The 16,141-nt window shown below is 33.9% G+C and overlaps 1 protein-coding gene across 10 annotated transcripts; it reads left to right on the top strand.

The window, feature by feature from the left end:
* Window positions 1–877: 877 nt before the first annotated feature.
* Window positions 878–13,033, top strand: LOC133705234 (uncharacterized). Of its 10 annotated transcripts, none has more exons than XR_009844236.1 (18): window positions 880–1,334; window positions 1,945–3,080; window positions 3,203–3,384; window positions 3,984–4,183; window positions 4,346–4,414; window positions 4,551–4,616; window positions 4,753–4,825; window positions 5,252–5,408; window positions 5,512–5,803; window positions 5,902–6,016; window positions 6,205–6,368; window positions 6,484–6,558; window positions 6,671–6,851; window positions 6,994–7,083; window positions 7,504–7,569; window positions 7,982–8,033; window positions 8,137–8,164; window positions 12,527–13,033. XR_009844236.1 is itself a non-coding variant. In XM_062130371.1 (15 exons), exons 2-15 carry the CDS (start codon window positions 1,630–1,632, stop codon window positions 7,131–7,133), a joined length of 3,030 nt encoding a protein of 1,009 aa, XP_061986355.1. In that variant the 5' UTR covers window positions 1,195–1,334; window positions 1,619–1,629; the 3' UTR covers window positions 7,134–7,424. The 10 variants fall into 10 exon arrangements, 5 of the variants coding, with proteins under 5 accessions (XP_061986353.1, XP_061986350.1, XP_061986351.1 ...); XR_009844234.1 differs by lacking the exon at window positions 12,527–13,033 and adding an exon at window positions 8,281–11,826; XR_009844235.1 differs by lacking the exon at window positions 12,527–13,033 and adding an exon at window positions 11,039–11,826.
* The last annotated feature ends 3,108 nt before the right edge of the window (window positions 13,034–16,141 follow it).

The raw sequence follows: 16,141 nt of genomic DNA on the forward strand, positions 1-16,141 counted from the left end.
AAAAAATTTCCATAAATTATCTCAAATAAAATAAATAATAATCAAAATAATAGAGATCAAATCTAAAAAAACAAGAAAAATAAAGAATAAAAAAATTAAAATAACAATAATTAACATTTCATAAATTATTTCAAATAAAATAAGCAATAATCAAAAGAATAAGGATCAAATTTGATAGATAAAAAATTTTAATAAAAAAATAACAAGGAAAAAACAAATAACAATTATAAAAATAAGGACCAAAGTTAATATAAAAATTAAATTTTAAAAGATAAAATTGAAAAATAAATATTCTAAAGAAAATATATATAGCAATCAAAAGTTTGAGGACCAAATTTGATATAATCAGCAAATAATATGATATTTCTAAATTTTTCACAACTTCCGGAAAGTGTTTTCCGTCCAAATTTTTTTTAAAAATACTTTTCTGGAAACCAAGTTAATTTTTTTTAACTGAAAAATATTTTTTATTGACCAAATTTTCTATTAACAAATAAATAAAAAAAATTTAAAAAAAAATTTAAAATTATTTTTTAAAAAATAAACAAGTAAGTGGGTTAACTGGGGATATGGGGATATGGGCTTATTCTGTTATTGGAGCGTGTGAATATCCAATTACATGTAATGTTGTCTAGGAGTCAGTTGCATCGCAAATTTTCAATCTTTCTTAATTTTAAATTAATATTTTAATATTCTAATACTAAAAATCAAATAAAAAATATTATTTAAAAATATTTTTAAATAAAAATCAGAAATCCAAAACCTTAATCACAAAACAGCCGGCACCACCCAGACGCTCTTCAAGGCACGCGCGCGAGTCATCGTTCCAAATCTGGAAAGGATAGTCAGCCAGCGCAATACGACGACCTCTCCTCCCCTTCAAATTACTTACGTAATCAATTCACTGTATTTCCAAAATCACCCTCTTTCCATCCTAGAGAAAGAAAAATCCCTAATAAAAAAATCGCTTAACCCTAGATTTGCTTCCCCGTCACTATTACCAAACAATGGCGAGCGACTCCGATGCCTCACGTCGCAAGCACCGAGGATCTTCCTCCGATGACGAGGTGGAGAAGTCCTCGAAGCGCCAGAAACATCGTCACCATCATCACCGACATCACCGCCATCGTAGCAAGAAGCACGGAGGGGATACCAAGCAAGGCGGTGAAGAAATCGCTCCTCCTACTCTTCCTCCTCCGGTTCCTGTTGCGCATAGTAATAGAGCTGATAACGATGACGTGGAGGAAGGGGAAATTCTTGAGGAGGAAGGTTTTGGTGGTGTCGATATCAAGGCCAATGAATTACGTGAGGAAATAACTGATTCTCAAAATCTGGTGTGTTCTGTTTGCCCTCTTTTATCCCTATTTTTTTAGCGCAAACTGTTACTTCTTTTTTTTGCCTTGATTTGCTTCTTGTTTGGTCGCTGAGAAATTTAATAAAACGTGGAATCTTGAATCTCAATTCTTTTTGTATACTGCTTTTCAGAGCTACAAAATCTAATAAATTGCTTACTCTTGGGACTTTCCTTTAAAGGAGTAACGTGAAAGGTGATTTTTAATTTGAAAATCTGAGTGTCTGAATGGAAATGTTTTCTCCTTTTGTTACCAACTTCCCTCAGCGGCCAAACGGATGCTTGTTTTGATTTTTGGAACATGTGATGAATTTTTGGCTGGTGAGAGTCTTATCGAGTATGTTCCATACACCTATGTAAGAACCTGCTTGCACCTACAAACACGAACATGTGTGAATTGCAAAAAGAAAGACGTTTCCTCTAGGCCTTTCAATGAAGAACTGATGGCTTTATATTCATTCGTAAGAAGCTGTTATTCTGAATATTTCTGTTTTTTTCCCTGCGTACTCACATGTGTTTCTTCCTTTGATAATCACCCACACTGTTTGTCATGTTTCAAAGTTTGTCACTTATTTTTCTTATATATTTTATAGCAGGGATTTGACAAGAAAGACAATGGTTTCGTGAGTAATCAACTAGTTGTTGATAAGTTTGACAATGATGTCAGCTTTCAAAGAGATTCTAAGGCTGAGCTTCAAGATGAGTTAGTTTCTAAAATTGACTCAGAGGATCTTATCAAAGGTAGTTTGGGTCACAAAAATCATACAGATGACAAGAAGAGGCATGGGGAATCTAGATACCCTTCAAAAGGAAGTAAGCGAAAGAATAACCGGGATATTGACCCAACTGAGGGTGATGATAGCAAATTAAAGGATTGGAAGAAGTCACCATCATCTGAAAGCAGCGAAGACAAGCATAAGAGGGCACGTTCACCATCACATGATAAGTATCATGATGAGATTCATGCTAGAAGTAGATCAATGTCACGAGATATAGTTAGGGAGAGATCTCGTTCCCGTAGTGTAATTGAAGATGAGGCTCTTTTGAGAAGAAAAAGACACCATGACAGGATTGAGAATGACTCTTATGATGAAAGAATGTCTAGATACAGCAGGAATTTGCGGCACAACATTGGAGATTCAGTGAGAAATGTGGATAGGGAATGGAGTGTTAGTTACATCAAGTCTTTTGATGGAGAAGAATGGCATCACAGTAAGGATGCACAGGACAGAGAGAGGAGCAGGGAGAGGGAGAGGGAGAGGGAACGGAGAAGAGAGAAGGAACAAGAGAGAAGCAGGGAGAGAGAGGTTGACAGGGATAGGAGAAGGGAGATGGAAAATGAGAGGAGCAAGGAAAGCGATTGGAGAAGGGAGAAGGAACAGGATAGGGAGCTAGATGGGGAAAGGAGGAGGGAGAAAGGACAGGAGAGGAGTAGGGACAGGGTGGAGGAGATAGATAGAAAAAAACGGATGGAAACAGATATGACCAAACACAAAAATATGCAAAGGGCTAGCAACAGAGATAGAGATAAGGAGAGAGAAAGGGAGAATGGTAGAGATAGGTACAGAGAAAGGGATAGAGCTAGGGACCATGACAGTGGAAAAGAACGGGACAGGGAGAGGCGAAATGACAGGGATAGGGAGAAATCTAGGGTTATTAAGAGCAATTCAGAGAAATTTTATAATTCCAACAGTAATTTGTTAGGACAGGGAAGAGACAATCTAAACAGGTATTCTTTATTGATAAAATTGAAATGCTTATTTTAATTGAAAACAGCTTTTTTACTTCAAGAAAATTTATGTCCCCAGAGCACCTTTTTGACCCAACTTTATGTTTTATATTTTCCTTCAGAGATGAAGATGACCAAGATGATTTTGAAGAAAGGATTGCACTGAAATTAGCTGAACAGGAAGAGGATAATCTTGATAGAATAAAGGAGGAGAGTAGAAAGCGAAGGGATGCCATTCTTGAAAAATATAGAAATCAGCAGTTGCAGCAGCTGAAAGAGTCTGGATCAGAAGATGCAGACAAAAGTACTTTTCCATTCCTTCAGCTTCATTTTTACACTGTACTGTGATATTTACTCTTAAGCTCAGGATCAACATCCAACTGTTTGGTTTGTTGTGTCATAGATGAACATGATTTTCAAGTTGTACATGCTTGCTTGATGAGTCTCATTTGTATTTGACAACTTGCTTATTAAAGTTTCATGCTGTTTTCAAGAAACGTGATTCAGAATTGCTGTTTTATTAGATGTCCAAGTTCCACTAGCACCTGCAATATTTGCAACTTAAACAACAAGAATATTGTTTTATATGGTGTGTTAATACTCATCCAAGGGCTAGAAAAGTCTTGTTTCTGTTGCAAAATGCTTAAGTTCTTAGTCTGAGTTACATTTAGGCAATAATTTTGCTGCCATCTCACAAGTTGGAATGGTGGATGGATGATTTGTGTGTTAGTTGAAAATCCTAAAAGAAAAATCTGCTCCCATTGTTGATTCATACAATAGATATTGAGCAGGGTTAGGTACTGATGGATGTTTACACCATTCATTTTTATCTGTTTTCTCCGTATTATTATGTGTTGCTCATGCTAATTTCTTCTCACAAGAAGATTGTTTTGTGTGGAGCAGACAAGGAGCCTATAGAAGGTTCTGACCAATCAGCAGCAGCTGACAATGTTGCTCCAGAAACTCTTGATGGTAGGACTGATGGTGCTGATGTTTATGTTATCGAGACATCATTTTCTGTGGGGAAATCACCTTTACAAAATGGAATACAAGCTTCCAAGAGGACTTCAGGAACTACAGGGCTTGGAGAGGGTTCGCCAAAGGTCTGTCCATTGGTTCCCTAATGTCTTATTTTTCTACTTGGTTAGTCAAGCTTAATAATCATATAGGTGGGAACTGTATACACAATTTCTACTGAATCCACAATGGAGTTCACCATTGATTCGCTTTGCTGATGTTTTCTTTTTGGTTACTATTATGCACAGAGTGAGAGATCAGATGAAAAATTATGTGATGATATTTTTGGAGAGACTCCTGTTGGAGTTTGTAAATCGGTAAGATCCACAGTTTTGTGCATCTTGTTTATCTGTCGTTTGTGTTGGTAAATTTTCTCTGTTAGATGTGTAATGCAGTTCTTTAAAATATTCACAAGCAATTATGCTAACGAATTGTGCTTTGAATGTGTTGCAGGGTAAAGGAGATGAAAAATATTGTGATGATATTTTTGGAGAGACTCCTGTCGGAGTTCGTAAAACGGTAAGATCCACAGTTTTGTGCATCTTGTTTATCTGTCTTTTGTGTTGTCATACTTTCCTTGTTAGTTGCACAATGCTGTTCTTTAAACTATTCATGAGCAATTATGATAAGGATTTGTGCTTTGAATGTGTTGCAGGGTAAAGGAGAGGGTTTGCCAATCGTGAGGAGTGGTCTTCATGACAATTGGGATGATCCTGTAGGATATTATAGTAAGTATTCTGAGATGTGATAATCTCCTCCATTGTCATTTCTATTTTCCTTTCCCCCTAGTTTATCTTGAGCACTGCCTAAGACATACTTCTTTTGCCTTTTGAATATAAGACCTAATATAGAAACATGTTTTTTTTTAAGAGATGGATGTTTTTGAATTTGACTCTTCATGGTAAAAGCTATTTTATCAATCCATTTTGAAAGTGTTATTTTCCTTTTTTTCCACCAGAACATGTGTTCTTGTTCTGGAGGATGAGACTTCACTTTACATCATTTCAGAGGCAATCATAGGAAGTATAAGCTTGTATTCAATTTGTCGCAAGCATTTATTGATCTTGAAAATTTGTGAATCTGGTAGATCAATATGTTGTTTTTGCTCTTCAAATAGTTATTTTTATTTTTTATATTATTATTTTGGTATGTAGGCCACCGATTTGGAGAAGTACTTGATGGTCGATATGAGATTGTTGCTGCTCATGGAAAAGGTGTCTTTTCTACAGTAGTTCGCGCAAGGGATCTGAACGCTGGCATTGATGAACCTGAAGAAGTGGCTATAAAAATTATACGCAACAATGAAACAATGTTAGTATTCATTTTTTTAATAATACTGTGTTCTCTCTTTTCTTATCCTTGTTCCTTTTGTCAACTTATTTTATTGGCCGCTGATTGTACATCTATGGTGCAGGCGTAAGGCTGGTGATACAGAGGTTTCAATATTGAAGAAATTAGCAGGTCAAGATCCAGAGAACAAGCGTCACTGTGTTCGTTTTCTTTCAAGTTTCAAGTATAGAAACCATCTTTGTTTAGTTTTTGAATCTCTTCATATGAACCTGCGTGAGGTCCTTAAAAAGTTTGGTCGAGATATTGGCCTTAAACTAACTGCTGTTAGAGCATATGCGAAGCAGCTTTTTATTGCTCTGAAGCATCTAAGGAACTGTGGTGTTCTTCATAGTGATATAAAGCCTGATAATATGCTTGTAAGTTTCAGTGCCACAATTTTGTTATGTTACTTTAGTTAATTATCCATTGATTACACGCTGTTTAATTCACCTTTTCCTCCTCTCTTTTCCCACAGGTAAATGAGGCAAAAAATGTGCTGAAGCTTTGTGATTTTGGTAATGCGATGTTTTCTGGTAAAAATGAAATTACACCGTACCTTGTAAGCCGATTTTATCGTGCTCCTGAAATAAGTAAGTTCCATTGTTGAACAACTATTTTGGGCACTCTTGTTAAATAAATTGTTACTGACACGCTTTCTCCAGAAAGATAAATTGATATTGACACTTTCGCCAGAAAAAAGAAGCTGATATTTCATAATATTTATAACAATAAAATTGTTTCCAAATAGGGAAAAAGTAATTATGCACTTCTGTTGCAGTTCTTGGTTTGCCGTATGATCATCCGATGGATATGTGGTCTGTTGGTTGCTGCTTGTATGAACTTTATTCTGGAAAGGTTCTTTTTCCAGGTTCTACAAACAATGACATGCTACGACTTCACATGGAATTGAAGGGCCCTTTCCCAAAGAAGATGCTTAAGAAGGTAAAATCACTCCCACCCCTCTCGATAATCATTGTTGATGGTTCTCCATGGTGGCTTGCAACTCTGTTCCTGAATTTGGCTATCCTTCTTTATCTGATTTGACTTCTACATGCAGGGTGCATTTGTTGACCAGCATTTTGATAATGATTTGAATTTTCATGCTACAGAGGAAGATCCTGTTACTAAAAAGGTATTTTGTATGCGTAGGTCCCATTCACAGACTTGTTCGTAACATTTGTACCTTGTGGTGGTCCAATTTCAAATTGATTGATTTGATTTGATTTTTTTTTCTTTCTCTGCAGATTATGAAAAAGATTATTGTGAACATAAAGGCAAAGGATGTTGGGTCTATTATTTCTGGCTCTCCTGGTGAGGATCCAAAGATGCTAGCAAACTTTAAAGATCTTCTAGAAAAAATCTTTGTGTTGGATCCTGAGAAGAGGATGACAGTTTATCAAGCACTAGCTCACCCATTCATCACGGGCAAGTGAACCATGTTGCTGCTTTTCTGACTCCAGACATGCTGTTGCACTAGAATTTGTACATTATGACCTAACCCATTCAGATATCTAATCATTGCACATTATCTTTATATTCTGTCTTCTGGCCTCTGAGCTTTGGACAGTTTTTCGCATGGCTGAAGTCAAAACTGGTGATATGTGGTCAGCAATACTCTTTACAGGCGGTTCATTCAGTGGAATGTACTGGTTCTATTGTAAGACAACTTGCCAAAGGCGTTTTTTCTCCTCTTGTAATCATTTTTAATTGGGCCATTGTGAAATTTCATCAAATTTGCACTTATTTCTCTGCTACAATTTTTTTTGTACTTTGGACATGGTTGCTGCAATTGGATTTGTGGGATACATAATAAGGAAAGAAGTATTCTGGAACCCACGAGTTAGTAAATGTATATATTCTTTGAGACCCATTGCTGAAGCAGGCAGGAAGAATCTCGTTTTCTGCTGTTTTAACCTGTATTTTCTACTCATATAGTTGTATATACTGCTGAATATCAAAACGTTTGTCATTCTAAGTGCTGCAATTATTTCACTTTTATATTTGCAGTCTATATTTTCTCTTACCCTTTTATTTGATTTTTCTGGTCCTTGAGTGTCTAATTAAATTTTTCATCCAGGATAATCTTCCCCTGGTTTGAGGCATCCTTCCAGTGCTTAGATGCTTAAAAGGCACCCAGGAGAAGGTACCTTGGTTTGTTTACTAGGAGCTCATTTAATAACCCGTCGAAAGTGCTGGAAATTTTATTCTTCTTTTCCTGTCATGAGCTTGAACTAGAATTCCTAGGGTTTCTTATATTTCTTTTTATGATAGTTTTTTTTATGCCTCTTTCGTTTGTTTGGATCTTGATGTTGCTTTCAAAGAACACGTCTGCTGTTTAATATGCTTCTTACATTTCAGTGTTGCTACATCTGGCACCCTTTTTTGTTTTGCAATACGCATTTGTGTTTCAGACATTTCAGGACTGCTTAAGCAGTCAATGTCTATATTTTTTATGTGGTCATTATCAATGGTTGTAGTTATTATTTTGTTTACCTTTACTATCTATATGCGCTAACATAGTGCATGCATCTGATCCATGGCCTGTCATTCTGGAGGCACTTGCTCCTGAGATTTGCCGCTACAAACTTGAAGTGATAGTGCATTTTGGTAAGTAATTCAGGTTTTAGATTTGGCACTTCTCTCCTTGGAAGGTGTTGTATTTCCACTGGAAATGCTAATGTATCAATATTGTTTCCTGTCTTTTTTCCAGGGCATTGTGTCATCCATTTGCAGCTCCGGTAAGTATCTGAAAACTAATTGGTTATTTTGAGCTGTGTAATTTTTAATAACATGAAATGTTTAATTTTAGGTTTTCTTGAATTTTGGTCTCTGATGTAGCCATAGTTTGTTACAGATACTTCATAAGAACCATGCATTGCCTGCCATGTGTAGTCAGTGCTCCTCATACAAAAGTTTTATCTATAACTTGGATACAAAACACAGGATGTGACAAAATACTATTGTGAAGCATAAGCTTCAGTCAAAATTGCATCTGGATAAGATATAGAAACATGTTTGAAGTATAAAATCTAGTTGAACGTGCTCATACGTTCTTTTAGGTCTGAGCCTAGCAAATATTAAATTATACTTTTAATTAAGCTCAATGAACATGTTTAGAAGATATGATCTGTGTTAATCCTGAATTCATTTGTTTGAAACCCTTGTGTCTTGGATTTGGGTGATCACTGGAACCCGTGAGTTAGTATCTGGTCAAATTTGTTGTTTGGGATGATGTGTTAAAGCATCAGTCAAACTTTTGTGGCATTGGACCTGAATATTTTTCTCATTATGCCTCAACCTTGACTGCTTGCTATGGATTGGAATAAGTTGAATTAATAGTCTTTCGTAGCCTACTCTAGCATCATGTTTCAATATTTACTGTTACAACAATATAAATGACAAGCAAGAGAGCGTTCTGTGTTTGGTCATGTGGTGAGGAAAGGAGGTTGTTTGGAGAAGTATTGCACAAGCTACCAGCCTTAAAGTATATTGATCTTTAATCTTGCAAGAATTGTGCACAAAAGGTCCTATAGTATTCCAAGATCCAAGGCTTCCCTTCTACCCGCATGATATCTGACCTTAACCACCTGAGCTCTGTATTTTCCACTGTCAGTTTCCCAATTGGGTATGGGTGCAAGTACTGTTCTAGGTTTGGGAGTAGAAGGGATATGCGGGGAAGAAGGGGAAAAGAGAAGGTAATGATACAGAGATTAAAACATGGATTTGAATACTGTTGATAACAAAAAGGATGATGCTGCTATTCTTCCCCGTGTTTCAATCAGATTAAATAATTTCTATTTCCTTTTCAATTGTACAGAGAAATGAGATGGTCTTTTCATATGAACTTTTTGTCGAATTAAAATTGTTCTCTGATAATGCCCAGTCATTGTATTCTGGCAAGTGGAATGACAGGACACAAAATATGATTTAATAAAAGGCAAGTTGGATTGTTCTATTAAAACATCAGGGTCTGTTATTGATAGTAATGTACAGTGGGACTAAGAATGCACAAGATGGAAGTAGAGGGGTTCATCGTGTTTAATTTTTTGCACCGGGCTTGGTTTTCCATTCAAGGCAAAGTTGAGGGACATGTATGGAGCCAAGCTTGTTAAAGTAAATATTCTCTATATTTAGTGTAGCTATCTTGATAAAAAAAAGGTGTGCGACATGCGTTTCTGGTTTGATGTCAGCCGCTATATAGGCTGGTGGTTTTTGACAGAAGTATTACAAAGATATACACTCCTTATCATATCTGTCTGTCCATGTGAATTGAATGCAAATATTGCCATGCTTCATTCAGTGCAACCTCTAATTGGCCTTATGGTTTGAGTTATTTCTTATTTTTCTGATTTGATTTAGAGCCTAGTGTAAAAAAATTGCTTGTGGTTAATATCTTTGGATCTAAAACTTTTGTTTTGAGTGAAGGAAAATTCCTTCTAAGTAGAACTAGTTTACTGCACTTTTATGCATATAGGTCATTGGAGAAACAAAACATGGCTAAGATGAGAAAATAACTTGACATACAGATATGCTATATTTTAACTGATTTGGTGTAAAGTCGAAATGAAGAACTTGTTCTTCCACTTCCCCTGATAATTACTCCACAGGAGCTTTCATAATGAAACTAAATTTGTTGGTGAACAGGAAATTTGATTTCTTATGAGATTATTTTCACAAATGTTTGTTGTTATGCAAAGTACATTAGCTTTTGCCCTCGTTGCATTTTTTCCAGAACACTGGGATTTCATTTTTCTTTAATTTATATAAGTTGCATAGTTAAGTGCTTGTGTTGTATGATTTCCCTGCAAAAGTGTTAATGCGAGGTTGTTCTCCCCATTCCACTGTCAAATTGGTTTCATTGATGATTTGCTGAATTCACAAGTGTAATTATCCAAATGCTGGATTGATGATTATTGTGCTTCAATTCCAATTTGATTGTTCCCTGTCAAATCATAGTTTGAAAAAAGATTGATTAGCCTATATTAGAATTATTTATAATTGGTTGCCACCGAGTTTTGTGGTGCTCATTTTGGTTGGGCATGTTGGTCCTGAATGTTTTTGTTGGACATTTGTATGTTAGATTTAGTTCTTGCTGCTTCTTTTGAGGGCTGAAAGGAGCATTTGTTTTCTGCTTTCTACATGTAACATTGGGTGATTTAAGGAATAATTCCAAGTTCAAACTCAAAATCAGAAGATAAGAGGATGTTGTTGAGTCATTTTATTAGACTAGTAAAACAGGAGGGAAAAAAAAAGAATTAGTAAGCAACCTTCTACATTGTTTTAGATTTGTGTTTATATTTCTCAAGCTTTATGATCTTCTTATGTTTTGTCTTTGGCATACGTAAGCTTAAAAGATGATATTTTTCTAGGTATGCAACCTTCTTGAGTATGGCAGTGTGAATTAAGGTTCATTTCATATCTATTCATATCTCTTCATCTTTTACCATTGCTGACTTCCTATTTTGGTTCTTAAAATGATATTCTAATCCATTTGTGTGTGTGTGTGTGGGGGGGGTGGGGGGTGTAGTTTATTGCTTCTCACACTGCTTTTGAATTGTGTTTGACTTAACTGGCAATAACTGTGAGTTCTATATATATTTTTTGGAATGCAGTGGAAGATAATATGATATTATCTAAGGAAAAATGAGGTTTGAAAATCTTCCACTGTTTTGCTAACGTGTCCTAGTTTTGGCTTGCCTTTTTATTAGTTGCCAAAAATGGAATGCTTTTGGATTCAGAAGTTCTTTTCCATAGGTTAGAAAAGGATGACATAGCAAAGAAAAAAGACCGAGCAGGCTTAGATTTTAACAAACTTGTTCTAGCGACTCTATTACTAACTTTGTTTTATCATGTGATCCAAAACCTGTTAGTTGGTATCCCCTTTCTTTTCTATTCTTTTTTTTTTTTGGTTTGGAGGTGGGGGATGGCTGGAGTGGCAAAAAGGTTTTCTTGCCTTGTCTTGGGAACATTATATATGCAAGAGGTGTGTGGATGTATGTTCTATGATGCTTTTGATATCAGTTTGTTTGAGTGCTGTTTTGATCTAGTGTTATGAAATTATATGTGATAGTATCTTCACAGCAATTATACTTCTATCATGCACCATGTTTCGGTATATGCAGTGTTTTATTTCATGATACACATCAAAATTCGTTTCTGTTTGTTGAAAAGTTTTTGTAGACCAATTATTTGGCTATCGAGTCATCTGGGATTTTCCCTAATAGTTTTTTTCTGTTTTTTTTCAATAGTTTGGTAAAAGGTCCTAGAAAATGTGGCGGGAATTATTTTTTTTATGAATTATATCAGTTGCCTTTTTGGTTGCATATAAACACAAAGGGGTGATCAATGTGATTTATACTATTTATGTCTCAGTTTTTAATTGATGAGTTTTCTGATTCCATTGACGGCTCCTTTCATTCAATGCACACTTATTCATGTGCACTCAAGGGCGCTGTGGAGTTTTGTTAATTATTCAATTCCTTGGTTCAGCGATTCTTAGTTACAAGTGGAAACTGAACAATATTACCTCTTTTAACTTTTATGGCCTTGCTTAACTTGCTATGATTAAGACTTGCTTTTATTGACCTTAAAAAAGGTCTTGCCAGTAGGTGTTATTCAGACAATTTATTCCTTGTAATCATCCTACCAGTGCTTGGTAGAAATGCTACTGACAGTTATCTTTCAACTGGTTGAGCGAGGTTCTTTTTATGTTTTTTTATCCTGAATTGATTGGTATTGCATTTAATGATGAGTTATTGTTGAACTATCAAAATAAGGCGCAAAGAAAATTTGGAATTTGCTTGTATTTCAATGTTTTATTGGAAGGAACATTAGAATTGCTAATGACATTTTGCACTAAGCTATTTATGCCTAAAATACCTTAAGCTCGAAGGTCAAGTATGGTTTGGAAAATATAGGATTTGAAGTTATAGGAATGAGATTTTGAGATTCACAATCCTGTGCATTGATAAATTGTCCATTTTGGTCGATCCAGCTTCCCATTTAAAATTTTCTTAGTTAAGAGTGGTATGTTCAATCGGGAAATGGAAATTATCGTTGTAATATGTGGGTGTGCTTGAGAGGTGAGAGTTGATGTGCAGGGAAATGCTTCGATTGTTAAGTATGAAGGTCTGGATTTGTCGGTGTTCTTAGTGGCTTTGGTAGAGGACTGGATTGAATAGCAATGCGTAGAATGGTGTAACCGGTTTTATTCAAGCTTGCTATCTGTCACAAGTTGACAACTGAGGTTGGGACTTGGGTCGCTTTGGCTGAAATCTTCGTTGTTTTCTTGCAAAAAACATTTGTGGTTGATTATACACGGTAGGTATAATCAACCTCTTCCCTCTGTAAACTATAATATAGTATTAAAAAAAAAAAACAAGCTAACTATGCTTGTTCCTTTTATATTTTCCTATTTGTGCAAGCTTGAAAAAATGAATCAGAGGTTTCATGAGAACCAACAAATTTGGTCCATGAGAGCAATCAGAGGGTCATAAACATTGTCTAAAAAATAGAGCAATGATGTGTTGTCGTTATAATATGAAAACAAAACATTAAAATATGTTTTATTTGATATTTTATCGAATAATATCTTAGTATTTTGTGTCTGATGTTCATGCAAGACATTTTAAACTTAATAATAAACTCTAAATTTGTATTGTTTCATCTTTCTAAAAATGAGTTGACTGTTTCAAAGTTTCATAACATCGTGATTATTTTTTTGTATTTTTTTCCCATCGCGTTCATACCGCCTTCAAGGCTTCAACTAGTAGCATATTCTTTCCTCGCCATGAAGCGTGTGAAAGAACTTTCCTCTTTTTTTAAAGCAACACTGGGTATGAATTAATTATTTTGCATCATTTTATTTGTTGATTTTTCTCTTTTCTTTGATGCAATTAATGAAAATACATATGCTTACAAACCAGCTCTGCCTTTATCTATTCGTTGCACAAACATTGTATGATTAAATACAATTATTGATGTTTATACCACTAACTACACATTCTTTCTTTGTTGTTTCATACAAACAACATCCCGTATGACTTTTCACACGTTTTATATGAAGAGGGGCTCTCAAAACATCTCGAATGATAGTATTGTCCTTTGAAACACGGTGTAGCTATCCATTTTATATTTTTGAAAAGCTATTGTTTGACCCACAACATACATGTAAATTACTAGTTTATTATTTTCATGCTGAGCTTTGATTATCCGTTTTGACGAGCTCACTATCAGATTCTCATGTGTATAGAAAAAATATCATTTGACCTGAACTTGATTTTGCGCAATATTAGAACTTTAGGGACTATAATTGACAATTGGGAAAAAAATCAATCTCCTGGAAAAAGAAAACAAAAAAAGCCAAAAAGATGTGGAATTTAAAGAGATGAGAGATAAAAAAGAAAGTTAAGAAAAACATTAAAATATGATTTTGCGCAATATTAGGTTACCTTCGTACGTTATGAGATACAACTGGTAATGAAATTATTGGCACCCGAGATCTATATTTCCAATGGAAGTATCAACTTGCAAGTTTTCAGTAATATCAGACTATTACTCACTGCCATATTTTTGTAATTATTCTATAACCACCATCACTATCATCATCATTCTTATAATATCATTATGCTATGCAACAACTATTCTTTTTTAAAATGTGTTTATTATTGTAGTAATTTTTATAGTTATGATTTAAAAAAAGTTATTTTATAAAAAATATTTTTAGTAAAGATTAGTTTGAAAAAATATATATTTGATTGAAATTATAATTGAAATTATGGTTTAACAAAAAATAATTTAATGTGTTTAGTTAAGAATGATTTTCATAACTTCATGAGCGTGCAACAATATCAGGTAAAATATCATCAGGAATAAAATTAGGATTGTGATTAAATTCTGCAAATGCTACGTCATCATGAAATTTTCTTTTAATATAATTATGTAGTGTCATTGAATAATGTTAAACACTAATTTTTTAAATAAAATACAATGCCTGAGAAATTTTGTTAGATTTTTTTTTTTATTTTTTCAGGTTGGACCCAGTCCAATTCATTTATGTTAGGGCCGGAACCTATCCGGATCATTAACAGTGAAGATGCTCTCCACTGTTCACGTGAATAGTGGATCAGCTGAATTAGTTTACATGAACAATGGAGCAGAAACATAAAAATTTTGTTTTTGTTAAACTGCGGTAACAACCGTAATTTAAATGAGTTCCACTAAAACAAAACTCAGTTCTTAACTTAACCGAACACTAATATTTGTGACTGATTGTTAACCTCAATTGTAATCTCAATGCCAAACGAGCACTTAGCACATCATATTTATTCTCGATGTTAATCTATCGTTATCTTTTTACCAATATAACAATTCATAATATTACTAAATTGACCATCATATTTTATACTCCCTCCAACAATGAAAACTATATAAATTATTTGCTCATAAAACATGTTCCACCTACAATGTAACAATATTTTGATGAATAATGAGTTCTTATACATTAGTTTTGAATTAGCATCATCGGGGCGAGAGCTCGCCAGTCATGAGAAGAAGAAGAAAAGACCTCGTTGCCATTTTTACTCAAAGTTCCGTGTCTGATCAATTATATTATTATAATTATAAAAAACATTAAAATATTTAATTTGGAAACATTGTATATATGAACAGTTAACCATCTTAAATATATATTTTTTATTTGGATTTTTTTATTGGGATCTCTTCTTTTCATTTGCATCATTCTTTTGTTTACCAGGTATTTTTTGCTTTCCATTTGAACCACGACATGGTGTTTGGATTATTAACAATTTTGACCATGTTCTTTTTTTTTTCAACTGGCATCCTTTTCATAACCGAGTTTTTTTTGCTTTTCATTGAACAATTGTAGTTTGGTTTTGTAAAGTGGATGTCCGATAAATTTTGAAATGGTATTTAAAATCATGAACATACAAAATAAGAAAAATATTAAAAAATAATAAAAATGCAACATAAAAGAAAAACATAAATAATGGTGGATTGCTTACAATATTTTTTTATTTTCAATTAAATTTTTATTCATAATTTAATTCTTTCATATTAAATTGACTTGAAACCATGTTTGATATTTTGTTTTGGTTGGTTTTATATAAAGCTTTTACAATATTAAAAATAAGTTTTTATGTTGAATTAATATTTATCTGACAAAATAAAATTCAGTTTTATTGATTCAAACCACATAAAACTTTGAAACAAATATTTAAGTTTTTTTCTCAAGAAATATTATCTTTAAAAAACCTTTCTGGCTCAATATTTGATTTAAATTAATAAATTTATTAATATATATATATAATTTTTTATTTATTTTATAAATAATCTGCCAGCTGGGCAGCATGCCTTACCTCGTCCCCTGAAATCACAAGCAAAGTCAAAATCCATGGCTGTTGATACATAAAGAAACACCAAAGGAGTACAAAACAGACACTTCACTTGATCCGTGCATCGTTTGGAAAGGTAGATGCCCCTTGTAATCTCTACCGGGTAGTTTAATATGAAATCGATGGATATTGAAATGACTTGTACCGAATTGAATAAATGAATATTTTTTTTAGATTTAATAAATAATATATAGAATATAAATATTATCAAATTTAACCTGAATTCGCAAGAACTTAAGCTAGGATATATATTTATATAATATTTATATTTTTAACACAATATATATATTAATTATTTTATTT

The sequence above is a fragment of the Populus nigra genome, chromosome 10 (genome assembly GCF_951802175.1).
Source record: "Populus nigra chromosome 10, ddPopNigr1.1, whole genome shotgun sequence".
Lineage (NCBI taxonomy): Eukaryota > Viridiplantae > Streptophyta > Magnoliopsida > Malpighiales > Salicaceae > Populus > Populus nigra.

Coding starts and splice junctions, on each gene's coding strand:
- LOC133705234 (XM_062130366.1), top strand. CDS start 1,008: ATGGCGAGCGACTCCGATGCCTCACGTCGCAAGCACCGAGGATCTTCC. Junction 5,804..5,901: donor TAAAGCCTGATAATATGCTT/GTAAGTTTCAGT, acceptor CTTTTCCCACAG/GTAAATGAGGCAAAAAATGT. Junction 6,369..6,483: donor CAAAGAAGATGCTTAAGAAG/GTAAAATCACTC, acceptor TTCTACATGCAG/GGTGCATTTGTTGACCAGCA.